This window comes from Channa argus, chromosome 4 (assembly GCF_033026475.1).
Source record: "Channa argus isolate prfri chromosome 4, Channa argus male v1.0, whole genome shotgun sequence".
In the NCBI taxonomy this organism is placed as follows: Eukaryota; Metazoa; Chordata; class Actinopteri; order Anabantiformes; family Channidae; genus Channa; species Channa argus.
The window spans coordinates 29,511,448-29,538,832 of NC_090200.1; the positions used below are offsets into that span (position 1 = coordinate 29,511,448).

The window sequence follows — 27,385 nt, forward strand, 5'->3', positions numbered from 1 at the left end:
GTAACAGTGTAACAGAGAAACACGGGAACTAACACAGAAACTAACACAGGGGGCAGACACGAACAAACTGAACATAAAGCGCTGGCAGGCTGAAGGGAACAAAAGAATACTTAAACATAAATCCTGGGCCAAACAACCGAAGATAACAAAAGACAAAACCAAAACACTGAAATAAACAATGAAGTGAACCTCCGATAAAAATTTACAAGGATCAGCTAGGACATTGAAGGGGACCATCCAAAAGCTTAGAATTACCACAGGAATGTTCGCAGAGGAGGAAGGAGAGATAATCTGGCAGGGTACAGTGGGGAGAGCTGGGTATAAGTACCAGGAGGCACAGGTGAAAACGATCAGGGTTAGTGAAAAACAAGAAGCTAAAGAAACTAACTGGGAAGTGGTGCAGAGGGATAACAAAATAAAAGCCAGGAGCAGGAAGTAAAACTAAAGAAAACTGAAGACCAAAAACGGGGACTGTGACAGTTCAGGAGTAAGTCTGACTTTACCTGAGCTGACTGCTCCCTCTCGGCTGCAGCCAGGCTGGGCTCTGTCCAACCTCGCAGAGAGAAAAGAAGCTGCTTCAGAAACTATATTTTCAGATCCGCTAACGTCACTGTAAATGCTCATATCAGTTGCATATTAGATTTACAGTGAGTAAATGCTGATATCAGATGCTGAGCACCAGGACCTGTAAAGCATTTATAGACAGTTTTATTCATTTTCTAGGCTGTAGAGATTTCCCCTATTGGTGGAAATCAGTATGAACCCTCTGTTATGATGTATAATTATAAAATCTATGGTTTGTTGTTATCTGAATTGTCCATTTATTTTGCAGATGTAATCCAGTTAATGAGGTAATATGATTACACCAACATTTCCCTGAACCTAATGCCTAGTGGTGTACCAGGCAGTAGTAACACAGTACGAAGAAGTGTCATCTGCAACGCTCATTGGAAATACCCTTACATGAAAATGATTGTATGATCTATAAAAAGATGATCACTAAAACATGCCTTTTAGTCCTCTTACTGTTGATGATCAATCATTTCTGTGCAAATGTGGTGCTAGGAGAAAAGTATTATGAGTTTTTCAGATATAACTCAGTCTTAGGACAAAGGTTTTAGGAAAAACATAAGCTAAGGTTAGTCAATAAGTCAATAATGATAGGCAAGAACTGAATATAAACTGTACTGTACTTTGTTCTCAACTTAGCCAATGACAGATCATCATACGATTTTAAGCACAGTAATCTCACAAGCACGTTCACTAGCAGTTTCATCAAACAAGTTTCTCAAAGTATGTCTGAACTCACAGAACTCACAGAACTCGGTAAGAAACCATGTGCCTCTATAGCTACACACAGAACCTTTTTCTTCTACCTTGTTGCGATCCACACCTTTATTGTAGCCAGTTCCTCTACCCCAGCTACCATGTCACGTTTACAACCTTCATTAGCTGAGATGAACTCTCTTGCTTTCTTGTATTCAGTTCCTCTGCTCCAGCTACAGTGTCATGTCTGCACCCTTCAGTAGCTGAGCAACAACCCTTAGCATTGCATAGTTTCCTTGACCACTGGTCAACAAGCTTAAAAGCTAAACTACAAAGGCAACCATGGGTAAACTATCAAAGCCATATGACATCATCAGTACACAGACACATATCATAAACACACATTACATAAAACAATTACATTACACACAGACACACATTACTTAAAACAAATAACTAAACCGTGGATCAAGGGCCTTGGTTGGCTCATACAAAGGTCATATACCTTACTTTACTTTTTTGTTCAGTTAGTGTGTATCAGCTGCGCAGGTGTCAAAAAGTAAACTAGTTGCTCTCTATCATGGAATAGAATGAAAAATGTATATAATGGACACTGTAGGAGACATATGGATGCACAATTGGCCTTGAAGGTGTAGCAATTTTCTTTCTGTCTTCACTCACCTCAACCAGTCAAGTCAAATGGCAGCACATCTATGTCCTGTTCATAATAGTCTAGTGCTATCTTCTCTATAATTTTGTAAGATCTTAACATAACTATGGTATATGCGTAAGATAAATTTTTGTTGTGGTTATAATAACTGTTGGTAAGTGTGCTCTTTTCTAGACAATGTCTCAATAAATTTTAGCCATTTGGCCTTAATAGTTTTGAGGTTTATGAATCAAGTACCTATTCAGATGTACTACCATAAACAAGTCCTCTCCTCTCAGGCCACTACACCTGTGACATTGTTTACCAAGACAGACCTGGTGGCATGATTGAACATTGGCTACGGGGTGATTGTGTTACAGAAGGTAGAGTGGTTGTCCATCAATCCTGCACTTCTTGGTTTGATCCCTGGCTCCCCCGGTTACATGTTGAAATGTCCTTGAACAAGACACTGAACCCCAACTTAGTTGCTCGTGGTGAGTGTTTTGTCAGCTACCCCATTGGTCTGTGAGTCTGTGTGTGTGTGTGTGTGTGTGTGTGTGTGTGTGTGTGTGGGTGTGTGTGTGTTTGTGTGAGTGAATGGGTGAATGAGAAGCGGTGTAAAGTGCTTTGAGAACCAATAGGTAGAAAAAAGCGCTATATAAGTGCAGACCATTTACCATTTACAATGATTATTATACAATAATAAGCCTGTCTCTGTAATTAAATGTTGTGATCAGTGGTATCAATTGCACTGTGGCCACTAATAGGTGGACTGCAGTCCAGGTCTGGAACCATTGCTGGAGTTTTTATTTAGTATTTGCGGTGATTACAATTTAAACAGCGACTCTTTACTGACATTGTTTCTACACGGCTACTTAGCAAGAGGTACATCCTACCTGTCTCTGATTGGCAAGTACTCATTGCCATTGGCTTAGGCATAAGGACTGAGGTTGGTCAAGGTGAGAATGACAGGCAGAGTCTGAATAGAAAATCTGCATTCTTAGTGAAAACAGTGGCAGTGACAGTGATAGGCAGAAATAAATATAAAGCTTACGAGCAGTGTTCAAGTTGTTCTACCATGGGTCAGATAGGAGGAGAAATGGAGTAGGAGTTATCCTGAAAGAGGAGTTTGTGAGGAATGTTCTAGAAGTGAATAGAGTATCAGACAGGTTGATGAGTCTGAAGCTGGAAATTGAAAGGGTGATGTTCAATGTTGTGAATGGTTATGCCCCACAGGTAAGATGTAAGTTAGAAGAGAAGGATAAATTCTGGAGTGAGTTAGATGAAGTGATGCAGAGCATCCCCAGAGGTGAGAGAGTGGTGATGTAGCCAGACAACACAAGATGGTGGTGTGTAAAATGACGCTGGTGGTGAGGAAGATTAAGAGGACAAAGGCAGAGAATAGGACGAAGTGGTGGAAATTGAAAAAGGAAGAATGTCGTGTAGTTAAAAGAGGAGCTAAGACAGACTCTTGGTGGTTTGGAGGTGCTTCCAGATGGCTGAACCACTACATCTAATTTGATCAGGGAGACAGGTACGAGGGTACTCAGTGTTTCATCTGGAAAGAGGAAAGTGGACAAGGAGACTTGGTGGTGGAACGAGGAAGTTCAGGAGTGTATACAGGGAAATAGGTTAGCTAAGAAGAAGTGGGACACTGAGAGAACTGAAGAGAGTAGACAGGGAGATGCAGAGTAAGGTAAAGGTAGAGGTGGTTAAGGCCAAACAAAGCGGGAAGGATGTGCAGCAGGTTAGGGTGATTCAAGATAAGGATGGAAATGTATTGACAGGTGCCAGGAGTGTGATGGAAAGATGGAAGGAGTACTTTGAAGAGTTGATGAATGAGGAAAATGAAAGGGAATGAAGAGTAGAACAAGTGACTGGTGTGGAGCAGGAATTAGCAAAGATTAGTAAGAGTGAAGTGAGGAGGACGTTGAAGAGGATGAAGAGTGGAAAGGCAGTTGGTCCTTTCCAGGTGGCAGTAGAGTAGAGTAGTAGAGTAGAGGACTGGAGAAGTGTACTGGTGCCAATTTTTAACAAGGGAGATGTGCAGAGCTGTGGCAACTACAGAGGAATAAAGCTCATGAGCCACACAATGAAGTTGTGGGAAAGAGTAGTGGAAGCTAGGCTAAGGGCAGAGGTGAAGCAGCAATATGGTTTCATGCCTAGAAAGAGTACAACAGATGCAGTATTTGCTTTGAAGATGCTGATGGAGAAGTACAGAGAGGGTCTTGCTAGGTGACAGTTCGTAAGAGATCTAATGCTAAACAGACGCCCGAGGTTCACCACCAGTCGGTTCACGTTTCTAATCAATTTTCCCCACTCAGCGACACACCTGCTGAGAAACCAACTCTGGTAATTGGCAGCTCCATAGTCAGAAACGTGAAGTTAGAGACTCCAGCGGCCATAGTCAAATGCCTTCCTGGGGCCAGAGAGGGCGACGTTCAATCATATTTGAAACTCCTGGCTAAAGATAAGCGTAATTATAGTAAGATTATTGTTGACGTTAATGACACCCGATTACGCAAATCGGAGGTAACTTTGCCAAAACAATGTCAAACTCAGTCGTTTTCTCTGGACCCCTGGCAAATCTGACCAGTGACGACATGTACACCCGCATGTAGCTGGTGGAATTTGTCAGTTTAAATGAGTCAACCCCCCCAAGTCATATTAATTATCATGTTCCTAGAAGCACAGGCCGAGGTGGAGGAGTAGCAGCAATTTTTCACTCAAGCTTACCAATAAACCCTAGACCTAAACATAGTTATAACTCATTTGAGAGCCTTACTCTTAACCTTTCAAACCAAAACTGGAAATCTCAAAAACCACTATTTTTTCTTATCGTGTACCGTCTTCCAGTCCCTTATTCAGAGTTTTTGATAGAAATTTCAGATTTTCTATCTGATTTAGTGCTTAGTACAGATAAAGTCATTATAGTAAATGGTAAATGGTAAATGGTCTGCACTTATATAGCGCTTTTCTACCTATTGGCACTCGAAGCACTTTACACTGCTTCTTATTTACCCATTCACACTCACAATCACACACACATTCATACACCGATGGGGGAGCTGCTATGCAGCTGGCCAACACTCACCGGGAGCAACTAAGTTGGGGTTCAGTGTCTTGCTCACGGACACTTCGACATGTGACCAGAGGAGCTGGGGATTGAACCAACAACTGTGAGATTGGTGGACAACCGCTCTACCTTCCTGTGCCACAGTGCGTAACCTTAACATTCATGTAGATGCTGTTGTGGAAAAAAACTGTAAGGCAAGTTAAGGAGGCAAAAGGCAGCTCATAGTCTTGGTTATGGTGAGTTTAATCAGGAAAACAGAGAAACATGCAGAGCAGAACAGAACTACACTCATGAGTCAGTCAATCAGATTGACAATGTTTCACAGGTTATTGGTGCCTTTTAACCACTCAGCTCAGCAGCTGAATTTACATAAAAGCACAAAGGAATGACTCAATGCAAATCAACCTTACAGAACATACAGACAATGGTCAGGAATGTAATTAGCAAGTATCTGAGACCACTCGTCTCCTATGTGTTCCCTGCTGGGACAGCTTCCTGATAAATCTCTGGTATAAAGACAGTGCAGACAGAAGGTCTGCTGAGGTGTGAATGTAGCATTTGGTCAACATAAACAGGCATTTTGCACTTGAAGGAAAATTTCTGTCACAACAGTAACTCCCTGAGCACTGTGTTTAATTCATTATTAGATTTAATTGGTTTTTCCCCAAAATGTAAATAAACCCACTCACTGTTTTAGTCACACCCTAGGCCTTGTCCTTACGTAGGGAATTGAAACGGATAATTTAACAATATTTCCTCACAAGTCTCTTCTGTCTGACTGACCATCTGTCTGATCTTTTAAAATCATTTAAATTTACAATAACGGACTATATAGCAGTTAGGGAAAAATTCCACCATAGCAGATGCTTAAATGAAAAAGCTGTCAACAAATTTAAAGAATTAATTCTTTGATCATTTGCTTCGCCATATGCCAATACAATGGAAAGTAGCCACCTTAATGTTACTGCTGCACAAGTAGACTATCTTGTTGACAATTCTGCACCCTCACTACCAACAATACGTGATAGTGTTGCCCCTGTGAAAAGGAAGGAAGTAAACCAGAAGAGGCGATCTCCATGGTATAGTTCACAAAAACGCAACTTAAAACAAGCAACACGAAAGTTAGAAAGGAAGTGGCGTTCCAGAAATTTAGAAGAATCTCATTTAGCCTGGATAAATTGTTTAAAAATGTACAAAAAAGCTCTCCATGATGCCAGAACAGCATATTATTCATCATTAATAGAAGAAAACAAGAACAACGGCTTACATTGTTTAAGGCAGGCAAACATGTTTACATTGTTTAAGGCAACATAATTTGTGAAACTTTCTCTAACCTGGACCACAATCTTTCTCTACCCCTAACCAACAGCTGTAAGTGCCTAAACACAGCAATAAAGTCAGACAAATGTGTTGTTGCACAGCAACACTGGATACTTTGGCAATCAGAGTTTTATTAATATGTTCATTGGGAATATATTTACAACTTTCCATTTATGTTTAAGGTTGATTTTAGTAATTTCCTAAATAAATGCATTTGTGGTTGCAATTTACTTACGTATAGAGAAGACAGGGCTGTTTTTTTTTTTTTTTTTTCAACTGTATGGCTTTACATTGTGACAGCCAAATAAACAATTTGGTTGTTATTTGGGCCTAAAAATCTTAGAAATATGCTGTCCAACCATAACTCCGGCCTCCAGTACTACTGCAAGGAACCTTGGAGTTATTTTTGACCAGGATTTATCCTTTACCTCACATATAAAACAAATTTATTGAACAGCCTTCTTCAACCTACGGAACCTTGCAAAATTAGGAGAATCCTCTCTCAAAGTGATGCCGACACTTTCCACTCACCCCAACTGGTCAAGGCAGGTGGCCACCTACCGTGAGCCTGATTCTGCTGAAGGTTTCCTCTGTTAAAGGGAGTTTTTTCTCTCCTCTCTCACTCTCTCCAAGGGATTGCTCAAGGGGGAATTGGGTTTTTGGGTTTTGGGTTTTCTCTATACATCTGAGATTACTTTATTGTGAATCGCTGCTATATAAACAAAGTTGAATTAAATTGAATTGTCATACACTGCTCAACTACACAAATAAACAAATACAAATGTCAAATGTCTTCATTAAATTCATCATTGCTACCTACGGTTTAGACCAAGTTACATTTATTTATCTTCCTGCCACTCTAGTTTTGTGAGTAACTACTTCCTATTGACTCTCTGTTGCCGACCACATGAATGACGCTAAGGATTTTGAGTACTATTAATTGCCCATGAAGAATTAAGATAGTCACGAGCGGGCAGCTGTAGCTCAGTTGGTAAGCCAGTCATCCACTGACCACATGGCCAGTGGTTTGATCCCCGATCCCGGCTATATATCGAAGTGTCTTTGGAGAAGATACCCCTAACAGCCCATTCCCATCCCCAGCTGTGCAGTGCTGGTCCAAGCCCGGAAGAAATTGGGGAGGGTTGCGTCAAAGGGCATCTGGTGTAAAAACTGTGCAAAATCAACATGGGGACAATGATCCGCTGTGGTGACCCTGAAATCACAGGATAAGCTGAAAGGACAAAAAAACTAAACTAAAAATCAAGATAGTCACAAGCCTATGTGACCACACCATTGTAAGGAGAATATTTATATTTTGTATAACATTTTTTATTTTGTATTATTTTGTATATTAAAGCTACATTAACTGACCACTCCAATTAATTTTCCAGTTGGACATCTAGGTATCTTTACTCCAAAACCAACTCCACCCCTTCTTCCCATATAGAGAAAGGACTGACAGGAGTCTCAAACCTCCTAAAGTCCACCACCAATTCCTATGTTTTACTGATGTTGAGTTGGAGATGATGATGTCCTCATACCAGTTAACAAAACTGTCCATCACTGATAATCATCAAAACCGCATAGTCATCAGAAAACTTCTGAAGGTGGCAGGACTCTGAGTTTTACCTTAAGTCAACGGTATGCAGGTTAAAGAGAAAGGGAGAACTGTCCTGTCTCAGAACCAGTCTCTCTAACACATTCATGATTTGTGAGGTTAGAGCCAAAGGTGACAATGAGGCAGGCCATATTTGGTAATGGTACCAGGCAGAAAGTTTATCATTCTGAAGGACGCCAAATAACTGTGGGGCGCAGGCTTTCAGTAGCCTGGGGCTGACTGGATCCTTTGTTGAGCATAGCCTGCATAGCTTTCACATCACATCACAGAGACAAGTGTCCAAATAATGCAGAGGCAAGATGTGGGCACCCCTGGTTAAGCTCCTTGAAGGCACAACATCAAATCAATTGAAAAAGGTGTTATTAATTGGCCCTATCCACACTCCTCTCTGGATGCTGGTCTTATACCCAGTGATGCTCTTTATGCCACTCCAAATTGCTCTAGTATCCTTCTTTTGGAACCTCTTTTCAGTGTCCTCCTGTAAACTTCTTTCCCCTCTTTACCTCTGGACCTCCCTCACTGCTATCCTGTCACCTGACCTGAATGCTGCCTTCTTCTCATTCAAAATCACTTCCATGTGTTTGGTGACTCATTGCTTTCAGAAGCAGTGGACAGTTTTTGTTGGGACACGCATGTCTGTGTGAGAAATTTCAAAGTCTAGGTAACACTGTTTCACTGTTTTCACACTTCTGGCAGACCCAGTATCAAACCTCCTTATACAAGTGCCTCCTCACCTTTTGCTCCCCAGCAAGACATCCTGTCTCTGGCCACACAAAGAAGTGTCTTAGCTAGATATCAACCATAAGACTTCCTACATCCAAACATTTGCTTCCTAGAAGGGAACCCACGGGAACCAGCACAAATGATCAGTCTCAAGGACTTAAAAAACATGGAAGACAAAAGGACAAAGTGACAAAAACTTGCTAATTAGACTCCTGACCACATTGTATGAAGGTTGATTTGCATTTACTCATCCCTTTGTTTTTTGTGTAAACCCAGCTGTTGAGTTAAATGTATAAAAGGCTGAACAACCTACACATCTTGGTCAATCTGATTGACCCACTCATGAGTGTAGTTCTGTTCTGCTCTGCCTGTTTATCCATTTTGCTGATTAAATTCACCGTTATCATTCACTTGTGAGTTGCCTTTTGCCTCCTAACTTTCCTTACAGTTTTTGCCACGACATAATTGGTGTCAGAAGTGGGATTAGACGCGTGGTCTGGACTCTGATGGATGAACAGTAGCAGTGTACACAAGTAACAGTTGATTCCTCCCTATGGTTGAGAAGCTGTTCTCCTGAGGAGCCCACCCGCAGATCCAATCCAGGAGCGATACGGACCGTAATATGGCGGTGAAAGAGCAACGGATAAACACGAGCAGACCAGAACTAGGTAAGAGAGCTCTATAAAACTCACTACTGGTTGGGTAGTTGACAAGACGTTGTCTTAGTTGAACCATTGTGTTATTGACTACTGTTGTATGCAGCGCAGTAAATTCTAAGTCGCACGAGGAAAGGTAGCGCTAGGGCACGGCAACTAGAGAAATGGGTTTAGTACTGGGTACTAGAAGAGAAATAAGCTTCTGGCCTGCGCACAGTCTACCAACTGATTTGTCACCATTATGTAAAGACATGTCAAAAAAGTATAAGGGTAGTTGTAACCAATGGACTGAATGGAGGGAATTAGGGTTTCCTAAAGATGGTAGACTGAGTAGCAGACAGTTAGCCCAGTTAAAACATAAACTGCAAAGGAAAGAAAGGGAGAGCGCAGAGCATCACAAGTCCTTGTCCAAACGAAGTAAAAGAAAGCACAAGGTGTTCCAACCTGACTGGAAGGCATTTAGCATGTGGAATGATGAATGTCATGTGAGGAAGAGTAGAATGTTTAGAAGACAGAATACAAATTAGTTTCACAAGGTGGATCCAGATCTGGACTCTGCTCCTCCACTGCCTCCCCCATTATACCAGAGCCAAGCAGCACAGCATGGGGAAATCCAAGCCAGCCCTCCCCCATCAGAAAATGAAGCAGCCACCAAAGAACAAAAAGGGGCGATGCTTTTGAGGCATCACTCCTGGAGCCCAGCCCTGGAAGTGTGAAAGGGCACTCCATGCACACCAGATCAAAGAAATGCTAACAAGTGGAGAGAGGACTTCCAGAACTTGGTGCAGGACTACAAACCAACCTTTCAGGAACTGAAGTGCCTGTTGAAACGACAGCTGCGAGGTGATTTTCACAAGGTCAGACACGTGTTTACCAACTCTAATCTCAGACTTCATCTGAAGCAGCAAGACTGGGAACATGAGGACAATGCTTTATACAGAAACGCTATAACACTACTGGTGCAGGGTGTGCAAGCAAAGTTTCCACTTAAGAAAGACATGAGTGTGATCAGTACCATACAGCAAGAGCCAAACGAGTCTGTGGGAGCATTTCTCGCACTGTTAACTGAGGCATAGGACATACACAGTGGTCATGTTCCACCAGAAGATGGGCTGGGAAGGAACCCCATGAGTGTCTATAAGGCCCATCTTAAGGATGCATTTCTAAACAGGACGAAACCAGAAATTGCAGAGGCAGTGAAACAGAGTTGTTAGACTTGGAAAATCTGTCCACTAAGAGACATTCTGCAACATGCAGAACAGGCAGAAGAGACACAGAGGCAGAATGAATTACAAAAGAAAAAGAGGCACCAACATAAGCTTGATTCTGCACAATACACCATGTTCAATGCCATGGTCAACATGACTGCTCGTGGCCACGGACAAAGAAGGAGATGTGCCCGGGGAAGAATACGACACCACCATGACACAGAAGCTTGTTACCAGTGTGGTGGGAAGGGCCACTGGGCAAGAACTGCTCTGTAAATAAGCAACAGGCTGATTGAGTGGGAGAGCAGGGGGAGCAGACGCTGGATCAGGTGACACCCATACAGGAGCAGAAATCAGATCAGGTGACCTGCACTCACACAAAGACAAAACCCAGATATGATATGCATGTAAATGGCAACTTGTTGACAGCACACCTGGTGCACAGCAGCTTGCAGATTTTGCACACACACACAAGCAGAAACATTCCAACATCATAAGTCACTATACCTGCAAAGCACACGTAACTGTAGGACCAGAAGTTGAATATGAAAGTCAGTAGCATGTTGAATATGAAAGTCAGGGGTATGTCGAATATGAAAGTCATTGGTATGTCGAATATGAAAGTCATTGGTATGTCGAATATGAAAGTCAGTGGTATGTTGAATATGAAAGTAAGTGGTATGTTGAAAATGGGGAATCGGAAGTGATATGTTTGACAAATGTGTACTGGACAAGGACTGCTGCGGTTGCCTCTGTCTCACTCTCCTCTAAACACGAAGTACTATTTAAGGGGGACACTCCACATGTCCCATTAGCTAAACCTTCTGACTGGAGTTGGCAAGAACTGGGCCCATGGTTGCAGAGCAGGCTGTTCCTCGAGGATTTCCAACCAACAGCATCAGATCCTAGGACAGAGTACAGCAGGAAGGGTGATGCACATCGTACACAATTTACATCAGTTGTAAAAGCTTTTAGAACAGTTGAGCTCATTGATGGACATGACACCACACAGGCTGCAGCCTATACCATCACAGAAACTAGTTTAACACCAGAGCTCGAGCAAATTCCAAAATCTCTTAGGGCAGCCCATAAATATGATGTAAGTCTTATGAGAGATGCAGAACCTCTTACAGTACATCCAAAATCAGAGTACAGGCCATGTTAGAAACAAAATCCTTTAAAGCAGGAAGCCAACGATGGCATAAGGCCTGTGTTCAATTCTCTGCTAAACAATTCCCAATTCCCCAGCGCACACTCCCATATTCCCTGTTAAAAAAATAAGAGACCAAGAAGAGACCAAAAGCAGCAGCCAGGACGGGACAAATGTTTCACCTAACTCAGTTTTCTCTTCCACAGGAACTCAACCCACAGGCTGACTTGTCAACCATGCAGTCATTGGCAAGCATAGCTGAAAAAACTCTATGGAGAAAATCAGGGGCAACACTACAAAATGGGGTATGGCTTGGCCCAGATGATAAAACTTGCTTACCTAAGGCTTTTTTCCATTTGTATGCAAAATTAGCTCATGGTAAAGATCATGGCTGCAGAAAATGTATAATCTGTGCCGCAAACAATCCCTCTGGTGCCATTAAAAGGCCATTGCAAGGTCAACCCCCCCACCTGATGGGCCTTTTGAACATTGGATGATTGACTTCATTGAATTGTCACCTTGCAAACACAAAAGATATTGCTTGACCATGGTTTGCATGTTTAGCAAGTGGGTAGAGGTTTTCCCTTCTTCCAAACAGGATGCATCCACAGTGGTAAAAGCCCTAACAAAAGACATCATTGTTCGCTCGGGTATTCCAAAAATGATCAGTAGCAACAATGGTCCTGGGTTTGCCAAAAAGTGTTGAAAGATTTGTCAAATTATTTTGGATTTGAATTCAAATATCATTGTTCTTATCACCCTCAGAGTGCAGGGGCAATAGAGCGACAAAATTGCATCCTCAAGACAAACTAACAAAATGCTGTGAAGAAACAGGTTTGACATGGATTGAAGCATTACCATTGGTGCTGTTCTATATGCATACAAGAGTAAGAACAACACATGGGTTAAGTCCATTTGAGATTATATTTGGAAAACCTCCTAGTATAGGGCTTAATCCTATCAAACAAAGTCTGATGACTGGGCGTCATGAAGATATGATGCTGAATTATTGTGCAAAACTTTCTGCCTCTCTCTAAGCCCTTCGTCCCCAGGTGAAAGCCGCCCTGCCTACCTCTGCAGACACCAGCCTGCACAATCTCAAACCAGGTGACTGGGTGCTCATCAAAGACCACCAGAGGAAACACTGGAGGCAGAAACATTTCACAGGACAACATCAAGTACTGCTGACTTCCAGTACAGCAGTGAAGGTGGAGGGACGCACCACGTGGGGCCACGTCAGCCACCGCAAGAAGATCCCCACACCTGAATCAGAAATGGAACTACACCCATTCAAAGTATGCCTTTTCTTAGAGACAGTGCTTCCCCTAAGTCCTTTGACATCCCCAACTGGGAACCTCCATATAATGAAATTAATAGTATTGAGTTAAATTGATTTGGGCATAATCTGTGAACACAATAATGGAATGTTTAGAAAATCTTTGTGAATTAACATTTCTGATGAACTGTCCCTACCGTTGCTTAGCCTTAATGAATCTTAATCGTGTAGGTATCATAAAATGATAAAAGTGGGGATGTGTGAGAGAAATTTCAAAGTCTAGGTAACACTGTTTCACTGTTTTCACACTTCTGGCAGACCCAGTATACATCTTGGTCAATCTGATTGACCCACTCATGAGTGTAGTTCTGTTCAGCTCTGCATGTTTCTCCATTTTGCTGATTAAATTCACCATTATCATTCACTTGTGAGTTGCCTTTTGCCTCCTAACTTGCCTTAAAGTTTTTGCCACGACAATGTCAACACAGAAGTTAATATAATCTGTAATAGTCTTTCAGTCCATCAATGTCCTCACCATGTGTCTTACAGAGTGTCTTCCAATCCATGGCATCAGAGCATCACTGCAGGGCATTTGTGCCCCCTTCAGACTTTTCACTGTTCTAGTATTGGGAGGCTGTCTTTAAACCAGGGACTTGTACACAGAGAGGAGGTGGATCAGATTTTTGTCTGACCTGCCCAGGGGGGAGGGGGGCAGAAGAGCTGTATGCTTCTTGAACATTTTAATACATCAGGTCCAGTGTCTTCTCCACCCTGGCGGGACAATCCACGAACTGTGTGAAGGTGGGGAGGGTCTTGGTGAAGTCTGATTATTGAAGTCTTAGGAGTTCATAAAGAGGTCATCAAGATGTTTGGTCCAGAGGCTGGCTCTGACCAAGTGTATGATGTCACATGCATCATGTGTGATCCATGGAAGTGGAGGGAGAAATATAGACGGCGATCAATATGACATGCATTAAGACTTTGAGTAGTATGGACTAAGACCATGTCAGCTTGGTGACCTCTCGTTTTCCTTTTGTCCGGGATGCTAAAAGTCTGAAAAAAAAAACTCAAATTCATCTTCTGTGTGTTGCTCACAGTTTGAAGCAGGAAAAGTTCAAATGAAAAAACAAAAATAAAAACTTCCTCCAACCGCATGGTTAGAGAGGGTAAGCTTGACAAAGCAAACAGGGTACCTAATTCTTCTCTCTTTTTTTTCTTTTGGCTGTTCTCTTTCAGGGGTCACCACACCGTATAATCTGCCTCCATCTAACCCTATTCTCTGCATCCTCTTCTCTCACACCATCTAACTTAATGTCCTCTCTGACGTCATCCATAAGTCTCGTCTTTGGCCTTCCTCTAGACCTCCTGCCTGGCAGCTCCAACCTCAGCATCCTTCTACCAATATATTCAGTCTGTCCTCTGAAGATGTCCAAACCACCTCAGTCTGGCCTCTCTCCTCTCCAAAACATCTTGCATGAGCTGTCCCTCTGATGTACTTACTGTATTCCTGATCCTGATGCACACGCCTCTTTACTTCTATTCCACAAGCTCCGTTGCTCTGGACCGCTTACACTTCCTGTCCTGCACCTTTCCTCTCCTCCCTGTAACGTCACCATTCCACTTGTGTCCCTCTCATTCATACACACGTGTATTCTGTCTTGCGGCAGCTAACCTTTATTCCTCTGCTTTCCAGAGCATACCTCCACCTCTCTAGATTTTCCTCCACCTGCTCCTCGCTCTAGCGAAAGATCACAATGTCACCTGCAAACCTCATAGTCCATGGAGACTTCTGTCAGACTCATCTGTCAGCATGTCCATCACCAGAGCAAACAAGAAGGGGCTCACAGCCAATCCTTGGTGCAGATTCAACTCCACCTTGAACCTTGAACACCTACAGCACACCTCACCATTGTGTTACAGCTCTCCCACTGGGTACTTAGATATACTAAGAAATGTAAAAAGTAATAATAAAACTTAAAAAGAAATACACCAAAAGAAGATCAACTGCAACAGGTTGCAGCTTAGCTCACATCTGTACCTGTGAGGGGTCTCATAATGTCAAAATGTGAACAGCATGATAAGGAGGACTGTTTAAATACAAATTATCATTGAACCAAAACATTTATTGGTCGATTTATAGATCAGACGTGATCCATGTATCACGTTGTGATACACTGATACATGGATACATGGACACCCGAAAGTTGAATATCCCTAACTTTTTGTGAGTAGTGTAGATTATAATAGTTAGTTATCTTTGTTTTCTGAAGAAATTGTTATTTGAAGTAAAGCTGACAATTTACTTGACAAATTACTATCTGCTGAAATACACTCTGTTAGTTAACTGGCATCAATGAGTATTAAAGTGAGAAATTAAAAGCATATTTTCACTATTTGTAGACATATATTTGAGAAATCCATAATTGATACATCTAATTAAAAATTGAAGGAGTAATCTATTTTCAGTAATGAGTACAGTCTTAAAATAACTATTCCAGTGTTTTCACGAAAGGCACCAAAGGAATAAAAGACTGAAACTGAACAAGAAAAAGAAACAATTTCAAAGATGAAGCAACTTTTAATGAGTCAGAATTGTACACAGAGCCTTAAAGTTTACCACATCTCAGCTTTTTAAAAAGACATTATATACTGTAAGTTATCAAATTATTCTAATACACAGTTTTAAATGATAGTATGGAGAAATTACCCAGAGAGAAAGAGAGCTACAGACTGACATAATATTGAGTAATGATGGCTTTAACATATTAAATTTAAATACTTGTTATGTGAAACCTAATGCAGAAAAAACAATTAAGTAAAACAAGGAGTAAGGAACATGAAAAGGTCAAATGGATTGAAAAGCATGGAAAAATGTGACTATGTGTCTATGTGAGAATACACCAAAAAAAATAAAAACATGAAATATGACTTAAAGATCAACAGATTTAGAAGGATTTAGAAGGTATACAACTAACATTTACCCAATGAATGCTTATAGCTCATCATACAGGACACATCTTAGCAGCGTCATGAGTCTTTTTTGAATATCTCAGCGTTAGAGACATTGTCCTCCAGGAAGTTTGCATGTATGCAAGGATGTCTGTCATATTTGTAAATAGAAAACAAAAATGGCATACATGAAAGCATATGAGCTAAACCACCATATGCTTTCATATAATTATATATATGAAAGCATATGGTATATGTCATATAATGGTCTGTAAAGAAATTAACATCAGTTCCTGCCTGAATTTCAACCCTATCACCAGACAGAAAACTGATTGATTTTGGAAAGAAAACAAAATTTAGTTTAATCAATACCATTTTTTACATGTAGTACTGTTTAAAAATAATTTGACAGTTATGATGTTAACAAATGTTGCAGACAAAGTCAGATGAGCCGATGCCTTATTCACTACTCCTCCAACCATACTAAAATCACTACCTTCCCACAATGGCCCCAGATATTGGCACCAAATTATGACATGAAAAATGAACCAATATGAATATGGTCTTTTACTTTGGGACTCATCTATTAAACAATTAATCTTATATGTAACTTTGAAGAACTTGAACCCTGAATTAGGTCAAGTTATATCTAGAAAGTAAATCACAGACAGTGTTTACTGAGTCTGTTTTTCTTGAGTTTAGTTAGTCTTAGTTGTAATTTCCTATTCTGCACAGATGACACAGATAGCAAAATTCACATATACTATGAAAAAGGTTGATTTACCGTTTACACACAGATTGAGAATAAGATTGTTCACACTGTGACAGCTGGAATTTCCCTTCTGCAGATCTATTGAAAAATCTGAAAAAATCGGACAAAACCACTGGAGAGTTGTCTTCAGAACTCTCCAGTTCAGGTCTAGACTCTACATTATCTTCAGAATGTACTGTATTGGGGCCTCCTTCACTTTTAACACACTTTAATATTAGAGCTGGGTGCAAAGGTTTACATCCCTTCAAAGGGCATATAAGGGGATGCAAACTTACCCTAACCCCAACTCATCAGAAGTAACAAAATAGTCAAGGAGTTTATTAAAAAGTTGTAGTAAAATAATAAATGTATATTGGTGCAAATGTTTGGATGCTTCTTGATATATTAATTTAAATTATTAAGGACAATCTGTATCTGTTCAATGTGCAATAAAATAAATATGTTAATGAACAACATGTTTTGTTTTACTCTTTTTGCCATTTCAAAATACCTGACCTGATTACATTTAATGAGCAATTTTAAAATGTACCATTTTTTCCCACTGATCTACATGCAATAACCAAAAATGAAAAGATCCAAACCTATTGTGTTAAAATGTGTTAAAGATCAAAAACTGAAACCTCTAATGCTCAAAGGTTTTCAGGCTCTTAGATGTGGCTTCTATTGTTAGCTTTGACCTCTGGTCAGGTACATTCTGGTTCTATGACAGTACTATAAATTAGAGATTTCAGGGTAATATTTATTAAATGTGCAAAAATACCTAAAAATAGATTTTCACTTTTTTTTATTATTGATTATTATGTGTAGAATAATTCTAATAATTAAATAAAAATAGCAATTTAGATGCAGTAAGGTATGCAAAAAATGAAGGGGCCAGAAAAATATCTCAAGCTAGTGTACTTCTTTCATGCATTGATTAAATGCATTAAATTAATCTTAAAAGAATTAAGAGAAGTAAGCTTACAATTTTACATAAATATGGTTATATGTATAAATATATTCTGTTTTCTGGGTAAACTGGGACTTTTTCAAATCACAAAAAGGCGTTTGTGACCAGTGTGTTCTGGTCACATGATTAAGACTTCAAGCGCTGGTTTACTTGGAAGTGACAAGTAGAGTTAAATGTAAACGGCAACAACGCCCAAAAGGAAACAAGGAGGGAGACGAAAAAAAGAAGTTAAAATGTTATGATAGTGATAAATGGCTTGTGTTGGAGAGATAAATTGTAGGTAAGCGGGGCAAAACAAAGAGAGATCAACAGTTGTACCACAAGAGAGAAAAACCAGAGAAGTAATCAGTATGTATTGCCTACCATTATTTAAAGCTCTTTAGCTGATTTGAGCATTATTACGCCATTGAAAGGTCATTGGTCATTACATATTGTTATCATGACCCTAATTAAGGTTTGATAAGTCACCTAGTACCTACTTGCATAGTTATTTTGAGGGAAATGTGTGGGAAATTTTGACATCTAGTGCAGAACTCCAGTTCATGTTTTGTTTGAAATCATTACTCAATGGGGTTACTTTATTCAATGTTGTTCAAGTGGGGTGGTGAGGGGGCTCCATACAACATGAAGTGTCTTTCATTCTTTGTCTTTAAAAAAACAGATAAATCTACAAACATGGAGAGTGATGTTTTAATAACTCTAAAGACTCTTATAACCTCTTAGAATACATTGGTAAAACATGACTTCCTGGAGGACATTAAAAACATTCATAGTACGAGAAAGATGCAGTATACTCTATATGCGACAAAATACTGATCCACCAGATGTATTTTACATTCTTGTCTTTTTCCATTTTTTGAACACAGCACTTTTCTCTTCTTCACAGAAAGGACAAGGAACTGAGAGTTGTGACAGATCAAGAGCTACAGTACTGTGGCTTAGTCAAGTTTCCTTTGCCTGCTAGTACCTCCCTCATAAACCTGTGGAATATAACTGTTTAGTGTGACTACAGTTAAAACAGAAGAGACACATATAATTACAGTAGTAATGGTATCATACAGTAGTTCTTGAAAGATCATAGAAAGAAAGAGGCTGGAAAGTTTGCACTCTGGGTGAGGTTTCACACAAGCACCTCTGCTATAACAATTCTGGCCCAATTTATCCCAATTTATCTGCAAGTACTATTAGCATTTTGAAATATTTTAATCCATTAGAACTTTAATGTTATTTAAATTTTGGAGTGAAGGTGCTTTAGTGAAACAAGTTCTAAGACAACAATATCAGATACATGACAGTCAAACATTAGTACACTGAATAGTATGACAGTGGTTTACATGTAGATGCTATCTCACAGTTATCAGAACACACTAAACCTTTCTCAGTTGTTTGACCCTGAGGGAGAAAAAAAACATGGGCCTGTCTTCAGCTTTTAGTCAGATGACACATGCATACAGTTATGGCTATCGTTCCAGACAGACATTGAGCAAAGAGTGTGCCTTCTGATTGTTGCTTTGAAAGACATACATACAATTTTGTTTCAAGCTATAGGGTCAATGACCCATTGCTAAACCAAACATTTGTTCACTGACCAAATATTTTTCCAGTGACAGAATATAAAAGCTGTAGAACGTGATCCTAGATTGGTACACTCTGATCAGGTTAAATAAATACTGGCCCATTACTTTTACATCTTTCCTCTACACTCATGGCTGTCCTGCCTCGTAAATAATTATTAAACCATCAACTCAAACTAGAATGAATTAAAATATGTAAACTAAATATTTTAAAGAAAGTTAAAGGATTATAAAATGTCTTAAACCATATCCTATGAATAGATAAACTAAAATAACAATAAAGTACAATAAAAAGATTATTTAAACTATCTATTGGGTTCCACCTAACCATTTAAGAACACGTGCTCAAATAAGGACAAATGCTAAAAACATAAAAGCAAATAAGTTAACATATTTCAAGATGTAGACATTTACAGTATGTACATTCTTTTTTAAAGTAACAAGCATTTGTTCATTGACTGGTAGCTCTGTTGTTCTCCTTTCAGTTCAGGCATTCCAGAACTGTAAAGCTGTTGTAGCACAATCATGTCCAGGATCTTATGTCAGAGTGGATCAATTCATTCATACTACACAAAAACACATATGTTGAAGTAATCCTTTTTCATTAAAGGTTTCCTCACAGCAAATTGCCATTTGATTGTGTTCAGCTTTTTCTTACCCAGTGGCAGAATATTCCCATGGCTTTGGAGCATGGCAGAATTCCACTGTTTAATTTAAAGAAAAAAAAAAACCAGTAAAAATATATAGCATGTGTTTTTAAAAAAACACAAAAATGTAACTTTGTGTTGGGTAGTGTGTGGGTTTTGTGAAGCTGCAAATGGTACAAAAACTTTTTTGAGTGTTTATTTTTTCTGTATTATTCTAATCTTTTTCAGTTTTTGAGTATTTTTTGCAATACAATAGTATGCTGAAAGGTATGTTTTTAAGAAAACAAGGAAAGTTTACATTGTACAGTGTACATTTAAAGCAGGTAAACAAAATGTAAAAGTGCTTTTTTGTTTGGAAAGACTTTTTTTGGAGTTCCCAGTGTTTATAAAGAAGTAGGAGGCACTTAGGTCCATCTCTATGGCAACAGACAGACAGTCACTCAGGCCATGCATCCAGGCTCAGGATTGGAACATCTGGTCAGGTTCTTGCAGAAGTGAGCTAAAATGAGATTGGGAAGGAAAAGTGAATCTATGGCTTTGTAGATGAACTCAGAAGTGTGTTAACATTAGACTTGCACTTAAGAACACAGTGGCTGCTGTGCATGACACATTCGATTGATGCACACTTTCCTTAATAGGTTTACCTGTATCCTTGATGTTTTAATAAACCACAGTGTGGAAAATAAAAATCTTGTTTTACAGATGAACCATTTGAACTGTGCATTCACTTAAAGTTAAGCCAGAACTCCCTAGTGCTACCTGTCTAGAATGTTGACGTTTACATTGTACACTTTTGTTGACATTGGTATTTGGACATTTGCCAGTTTTAGGAATCTTCCCTGATAAAATAATGCAGAAGGTAAGTTCATCTCTTCATGTTTTATGATCAAAGGTCATGATCATCACTTTGAAAAGAAGAATTTTTCCAAACTAGACAGTTGTGTCATACTCATTAGATTAAAATTGAACAACAGCCCTAAACTTTAAAGTTTAGCATAGAAAGTTTGAGTTTTATCTGGCCAAGCATTATTATTGAATAGGAAAACCTAAAACATGTAACACTATTGGCAAATAGACAAACCTGGCTATGGTTTGCTAATATACACAAGCATGTGAAATGTTTAATGGTGACAAGATTTTACAATAACTTCCATAATACACATTAGATTTCTAAGATGGTTTTCTGTGTACCATATACTTCTAGCTCTAGACTAAGGAAAAAATAACACCCAAGAAGTAAGATATATCTAATTCAGGTTTTTGAAACATAGCTGTTGAGCCCAACTTCGCCATGCTTGACTTATCAAGAGAGATATTTAAAGATAAATCAGTTGCCTGTAATCTAAGACAGGATATTTCAAATGCACTGTAGCCAAACGGAGCCAAACTACTAGTCTTCATCAAGTTTTATCAGAACCTGGATAAAGCCAAAGCTACACTCACCTAGGTAAAATAAAGATGCATAGGCTAGGAAATGATGGTACCAAATCATTTGGATAAAACAATTAAACCATACCAGTCCAGTACAATCAAGCTAATACAGTTCAATCCGGTTTGACATAATCAAAGCTTTTTAGACTAAGGGTAATTGAAAAAGAAGCTGGACTGGACCTCAGGAGCCCAGACCCAACCAGTAAGTGAGATCCGAGACGTTTTCTTTGATTATAACAAGATGCAGGGCAATATAATCCAGTTCATTCCAAACTAGCATCATTCTACTTTAGTTTGTACATTCCAATCCGTCTGTGCCACCTCGTAAATACATGATACACTTAATTTCTAATCCTCATTCACATGCCTCATTCACAGGCTATGTTAGGGGTCCAGGTGAAACCTCTCCTAGGCAATCCGTTTACACCTGATCCAGTGTAATCATTTTTATTCCGTTGATAATCAAGTCCAACATAAATTATGTACCATTTTTCCCCCTCAAATCCATATTTATCCCAGTATGTCCAGATACACTGGTGTGGCTTTCATGAGAGTAAACAGCATTTTCTGAATGTCCTTAATGTTGAGGCGTTGTTGTGGCTCTCTCTGCCAGCAGCCCAGCATAATGTCGTAGATTTCCTTGGGACAGAGTCTGGGGCGCTCCAGAACCCTGCCCTGAGTAATACACTCTATCACCTGGGAAGAAAGATAGAAATGGTTTAACTAGAAACTAAAACATATACTAAATTAAAATTAATTAAAAAATAGATAACAACATCCATAAAAACACAAGTTGTTTTACCAAAGGTTGATGCTGTTTTCACAACTGATTGTTTCCACATCTTTTGCAGAGATCCAACATTACTACTAATTATTAATATACTGTATACGGAAGGCAGTTAATATGGCTCTACTTGCCTAAAGCGTGGGCACACAAAGACACACACATACACACACACATACACACAAACACACAAAGACCCATACTGTACAGTAGGCTCAGAAAAGGCAAACTCCTGAGGTGTAGGATACTGTCAGGGTGCACAACAAGATGTAATACATTTTTTAAAATAATTAGTAAAATGACTTCCTCACACTGTTAAGTACTTACTTTAATTATGGTGAATTTAAATTTATATAGTTATTTATATATAAAGAATCATAGACTGCAAAGTCCTCTTCACTTCATTAAATGGAAGTGGGTACCTCATTATTGGCGAGCTGGAACCATGGCTGTTTGCCGTAAGTGAAGATTTCCCAAAGAATGACTCCAAAACTCCACACGTCGCTCTCTGTGGTGAACTTTCTGTACATGATGCTCTCTGGGGGCATCCAGCGAATAGGCAGCATAGTGTGACCTCCCACCTAAATACACAAAAGCATACACACATACAGTAGGTAAAACTTTTATATATGAACATAAAAATCTGAATGAAAACATTTTATACAAATCTTGACCATGTTGTTTCTTCTGATAATGAATTTGTACCAGTTTTACGGTATGTGTAACATTATTTCATGGAATTCATTTAATTAAAAAAAACTTTATTGAACTATTACCAAAATCACAACCAGTTGTAGTGGTAGACATACAGAATATAAATAAAATGAGTGTGAAAGAGAAGAAGAAAATAAAAAGTACCAAAAAATGGGCGTACAGCAGAATAAAATAAAATAACAATAATAAGAGCTGTGTATGGAATTAAAAATGCATATGGAACTTGTATGGAACTTGTTCTCCCCTGCTTAAATTTAAAAAAATACATACTTAGATATAAAAACATCTACTTTTCTTGCTATACCACTGGAGTTGAGTGCTGAAAAAAAAAATAAAGTAATTGATAAAACAAAAGGGGGTTTGCCTTTTCGCCACTTACAACATTGTATATGATATTTCCCCATAAGGATAACTATGTTGTACACCATGTCCGAAACAAGTGTATTCAATTTGTCAATAAAAAATAAAGTATTACAGATATCAAAAGGAGGAGTATCAACTACAACTGTATCTCCTAATCTTTATTATGAATCTGACCTCTGTCTTCTGCACGTTTTTTGCCACCTCCCTGCTTTGGTGTACTTTCAGCTAGAAACAAATTTAAACTTCAAAACTTTCACCTTATAAAAGATATTATTGATTGTATACATATAAATATCTTTTTAAAGATTTTTATACTTTTATAGTTTTTAAAAATGATGGCGTCATCGATGACAGTTACACCATATACAGGGTTGTTCAAAATGATAGCAGTACAATGTGACTAACCAGAATATTCCAGTTTTTTAGTATATTTGTTATTGCTACGTGGCAAACAAGTTACCAGTAGGTGCAGTAGATTCTCAGAAAATAAACAAGACCCAGCATTCATGATATGCACCCTCTTAAGGCTGTCCAATTGGACAGTCAATTGAAAGGGGTGTGTTCAAAAAAATAGCAGTGTGGCACTCAATTACTGAGGTCATCAATTTTGTGAAAAAACAGGTGTGAATCAGGTGGCCCCTATTTAAGGATGAAGCCAGCACTTGTTGAACATGCATTTGAAAGCCATAGGAAAATGAGTCTTTAAAGACATTGTTCAGAAGAACAGCGTACTTTGATTAAAAAGTTGATTGGAGAGGGGAAAACCTATAAAGAGTTACAAAAAATTATCGGCTTTGCAGCTAAAATGATCTCCAATGCCTTTAAAGCGGAGAGCCAAACCAGAGACGTGGAAGAAAACGGAAGACAACCATCAAAATGGATCGCAGAATAACCAGAATGGCAAAGGCTCAGCCAATGATCACCTCCAGGATGATCAAGGACAGTCTGGAGTTACCTGTAAGTACTGTGACAGTTAGAAGACGTCTGTGTGAAGCTAATCTATTTTCCAGAATTCCCCGCAAAGTCCCTCTGTTAAAAAAAAAGGCATGTGTAGAAGAAGTTACAATTTGCAAAAGAACACATCAACTGGCCTAAAGAGAAATGGAGGAACATTTGTAGACTGATCAGAGTAAAATTGTTCTTTTTGGGTCCAAGGGCCACAGACAGTTTGTGAGACGACCCATGCCACACAGATGTGAAACAGTTTTAAAAAACTGTGGTCATACAACTAAATAATAGTTTAGTGATTCACAGGATTGATAAATCCTAGAAACAAAAACATTTGTACAAAATAGTTTTGATTATGTACAGTCAATGACAGACACTGCTATTTTTTTTAAAGAACTCCCTTCAACTAATTGCCTAATTGCACAGTCTTACGAGCGTGCATATCATGAATGCTGGGTCTTGTTTGTTTTCTGAGAATCTGCTGCACCTACTGGTAACTTGTTTGCCATGTAGCAATAAAAAATATACTAAAAACCTGGATTATTCTAGTTAGTCACATTGTACTGCTATTATTTTGAACAACCCCGTATATGCATTTGAAGTGATGGTCCCATCAATTTAGCAACCAAATTCTGTAAACAAATTTGCCTAACCAGTATATCTTTGGTGAAATAGGCCGTTTAATTTATTCATGAAATAGTATAGATTTAAAGGCAGTGCGTATGTATTTGTTATTCCATTTGCTGTCATTGAGGTTCCAATGTTTTATGAATAAATCTGGTAGCGTCTTACTAACTTTAGAATATAATAAGGTGTTTTTAATCAACTGGCTCAGTGCAAATGGAATTGATTCACAAGTTTTACAATATTCATTGTTAGTACAATTTAATTTGTATTTATGCAGAAAAATCGCCTTCACAGTCTAACAAATCAGGATTTCCTATTAATTGTTATTGCCATGTTGTTCCATAAGGTAGAATTGTGAGGAGAAAAGTTATGTGTGAATAATGTTTTCAAGAAAAGAAAAAATAGATTCTGGAAGTTTTATAATTTAATAAGGAGGTTATCAAAAACTAATTTTAAAAGCAACTCAATCCCTCCTCCATCCTTGTTTTTAACTAGTTTATTCTAAAGGTTTATACCAAACATTCAAAGTTTAGTGCATTAATACATCTCATTTCATACCTTTTTAACCAGTTGTGATTATTTAAAATAATCTGTCCACACACCTGATTGCTTCAAACAATGTATTAGAGTCTTCTGCTTGCTGGAACATTGCTGGTGTTTTCTTCATTTCTCTTTCAAATTGGTAGATGTATTTCTTATTCAACCTTTATATATATTTACATTTACATGTAGTCATTTAGCAGACGCTTTTATCCAAAGCGACTTACAAGTGAGGTACAAAGCAAGCAAATATCTAAGTCAATATATAGATTTACTGAGAGGCTACCTTACTTCTGTAGGAAACGCACTGATTGCATTCACACAGTTCTACATATTCACATCTGGAAAATGCCCTGTACAACCACAACCTGACCTGTGGCCACTTGCTCCCTGCTGTTTATTATCTATTAGCAGAGCAGAGCAGGGCAGACACGTCAGTGCAACTTACGTGGCCAATGGCATTAACTCTGTATAGATTCAACACAGAAGCATACATTTCCTTAGATTTTGGCACTTTCTCCATGGGTGGATTGCTGAAAGAGCCTACTGTAAAGAGGCCCACCGGCCTTCTTAAGTAAGAACTCCAACCAATTGATTTGCTAGGCACGGTTTAGGCTACCAGGGGAAAAATAAATAATAAAAAGTAAATAATATACAGCTGTAAGGTGGTGTGGAGGATGCAGGATTTTAGCATATTGAGTGCTTGAGCCATTTTATAATTATTCCCTGAAACATAGTAATAAAAATAAAATGAAAAGAGCAGTCTTGTTTTGAAGCTGTAATGTTACAGTGTATGTATGTGTTCTAGTGTATTATTTATTGAGTTTAATCTAAAATGTATTGAGTTTAATCTATAATGTGACCATTTCTATTAAAAATAAAACATATTTGCATTAATTAGAAATCATATTCTTTCAATTTAGATTTACCAAGAAATGCTTCAGAATGAAGAAGTGTTTATGTTCTTTGTGTCCTTATGCTCTACTTTAGGGAAAAGTTTTTGCCAAAGAAAAGAGCATGTGGAAATTGCCAATACCTAATAAACAACACACCCAACCAAACTTAAAACCATAGTGTAAGAACTGTGATATGATTCCACCCTTACCACAGTTGAAAACATTTTTTAAAAGAGACATGATGAACAAAAAGACACAAAAAACATTTATAGATATAACTAATAAACAACAACACAAATGGCATGTCTTAGGGTCCAGTGTAGAAGAGATGGGGAGCCTTTAATCTTTTTCCACGAGTGCTACTTTTTCATAATCTGTCCATGACTGTATCGTCACACTAATTAGGTTCTACTTGCTAAGAGCTAAAATTTCTATTGTGTGCAGAAAATCTACAGCCAATAATGCATATTCTCAACTGCAATGAAAAACCTGCCAGTGATGTTTAAAAAGCATTGTCCTATAGCTAGAAGCTACATGCACTTCATGATCACTCTTTGAGTATGAGTATAGCCAATAATGATAATAATGATCCAATAAAACTCTAATGCAGCCAGCAGAGTTACTGTATGACATAAAGCAGGCTGATCAATATCTGTGTCTTCTGTCAGTGGGTAGATGTTTCCTTTAATCACACATTACTAATGGTGAGCATGTAAGAAGATGTAGAACTCTTAGTGTCTTTTCTATTATACAGCAGGACATAATATGGATCAGACAGTAGGTGAATCATTATTCATCTGCTCTTACCTTACTGCTGTGTCTCCTAATAAAGACGCATATAATGAATGACCTCAAGTAGGCCGCTTACAAATTGTCCTCTTTTTCCCTTCCAACTTTCTTCTCCCTCAACAGCCTGATCCTACATAAACTTGTCTTCCTCCCACCCTGCCTTCATTTACACATTACATAATTGTGTTTTCAAGTTATTTAATATTTCTCCAATATTCCAAAATTAATAATAATTCAACTTGACTGCTTATCAAGGTAAAAGGAAAACTGTTCCTTCATTGTTTCCACTACATTTAAAAAATTAAACTTACTGTCTAAAATTCTTACTTGTTCATTTGGACCTTATTTGCTGCTGTATTACTGCAGTATTTCAGGGTTGTTAGAGGAAAAGATATTCTCTTGGATGTTAAAACATAAACAGTTACAGGTAAACTGCAATAGCATATATGTTTACTCTGGA

The 27,385-nt window shown here is 38.6% G+C and overlaps 1 protein-coding gene across 7 annotated transcripts in view; it reads right to left on the reverse strand.

Annotated features, from left to right (window-relative positions):
* Nucleotides 1-15,535: 15,535 nt before the first annotated feature.
* The window catches only part of ntrk3a (neurotrophic tyrosine kinase, receptor, type 3a), a 215,954-nt gene continuing 204,104 nt past the window's right edge, over nt 15,536-27,385 (reverse strand). For 3 of the 7 annotated variants that reach the window (XM_067502384.1, XM_067502390.1, XM_067502391.1), the window contains 2 exons: nt 22,471-22,629; nt 15,536-21,960 (listed from right to left, as the gene is read on the reverse strand). In XM_067502384.1, coding sequence (XP_067358485.1) covers nt 21,775-21,960; nt 22,471-22,629 — 345 coding nt within the window. In that variant the 3' untranslated portion in view covers nt 15,536-21,774. The remainder of the gene's footprint in view (nt 21,961-22,470; nt 22,630-27,385) is intronic. The other 4 variants (XM_067502388.1, XM_067502387.1, XM_067502385.1 and 1 more) reach the window with 3 other exon arrangements.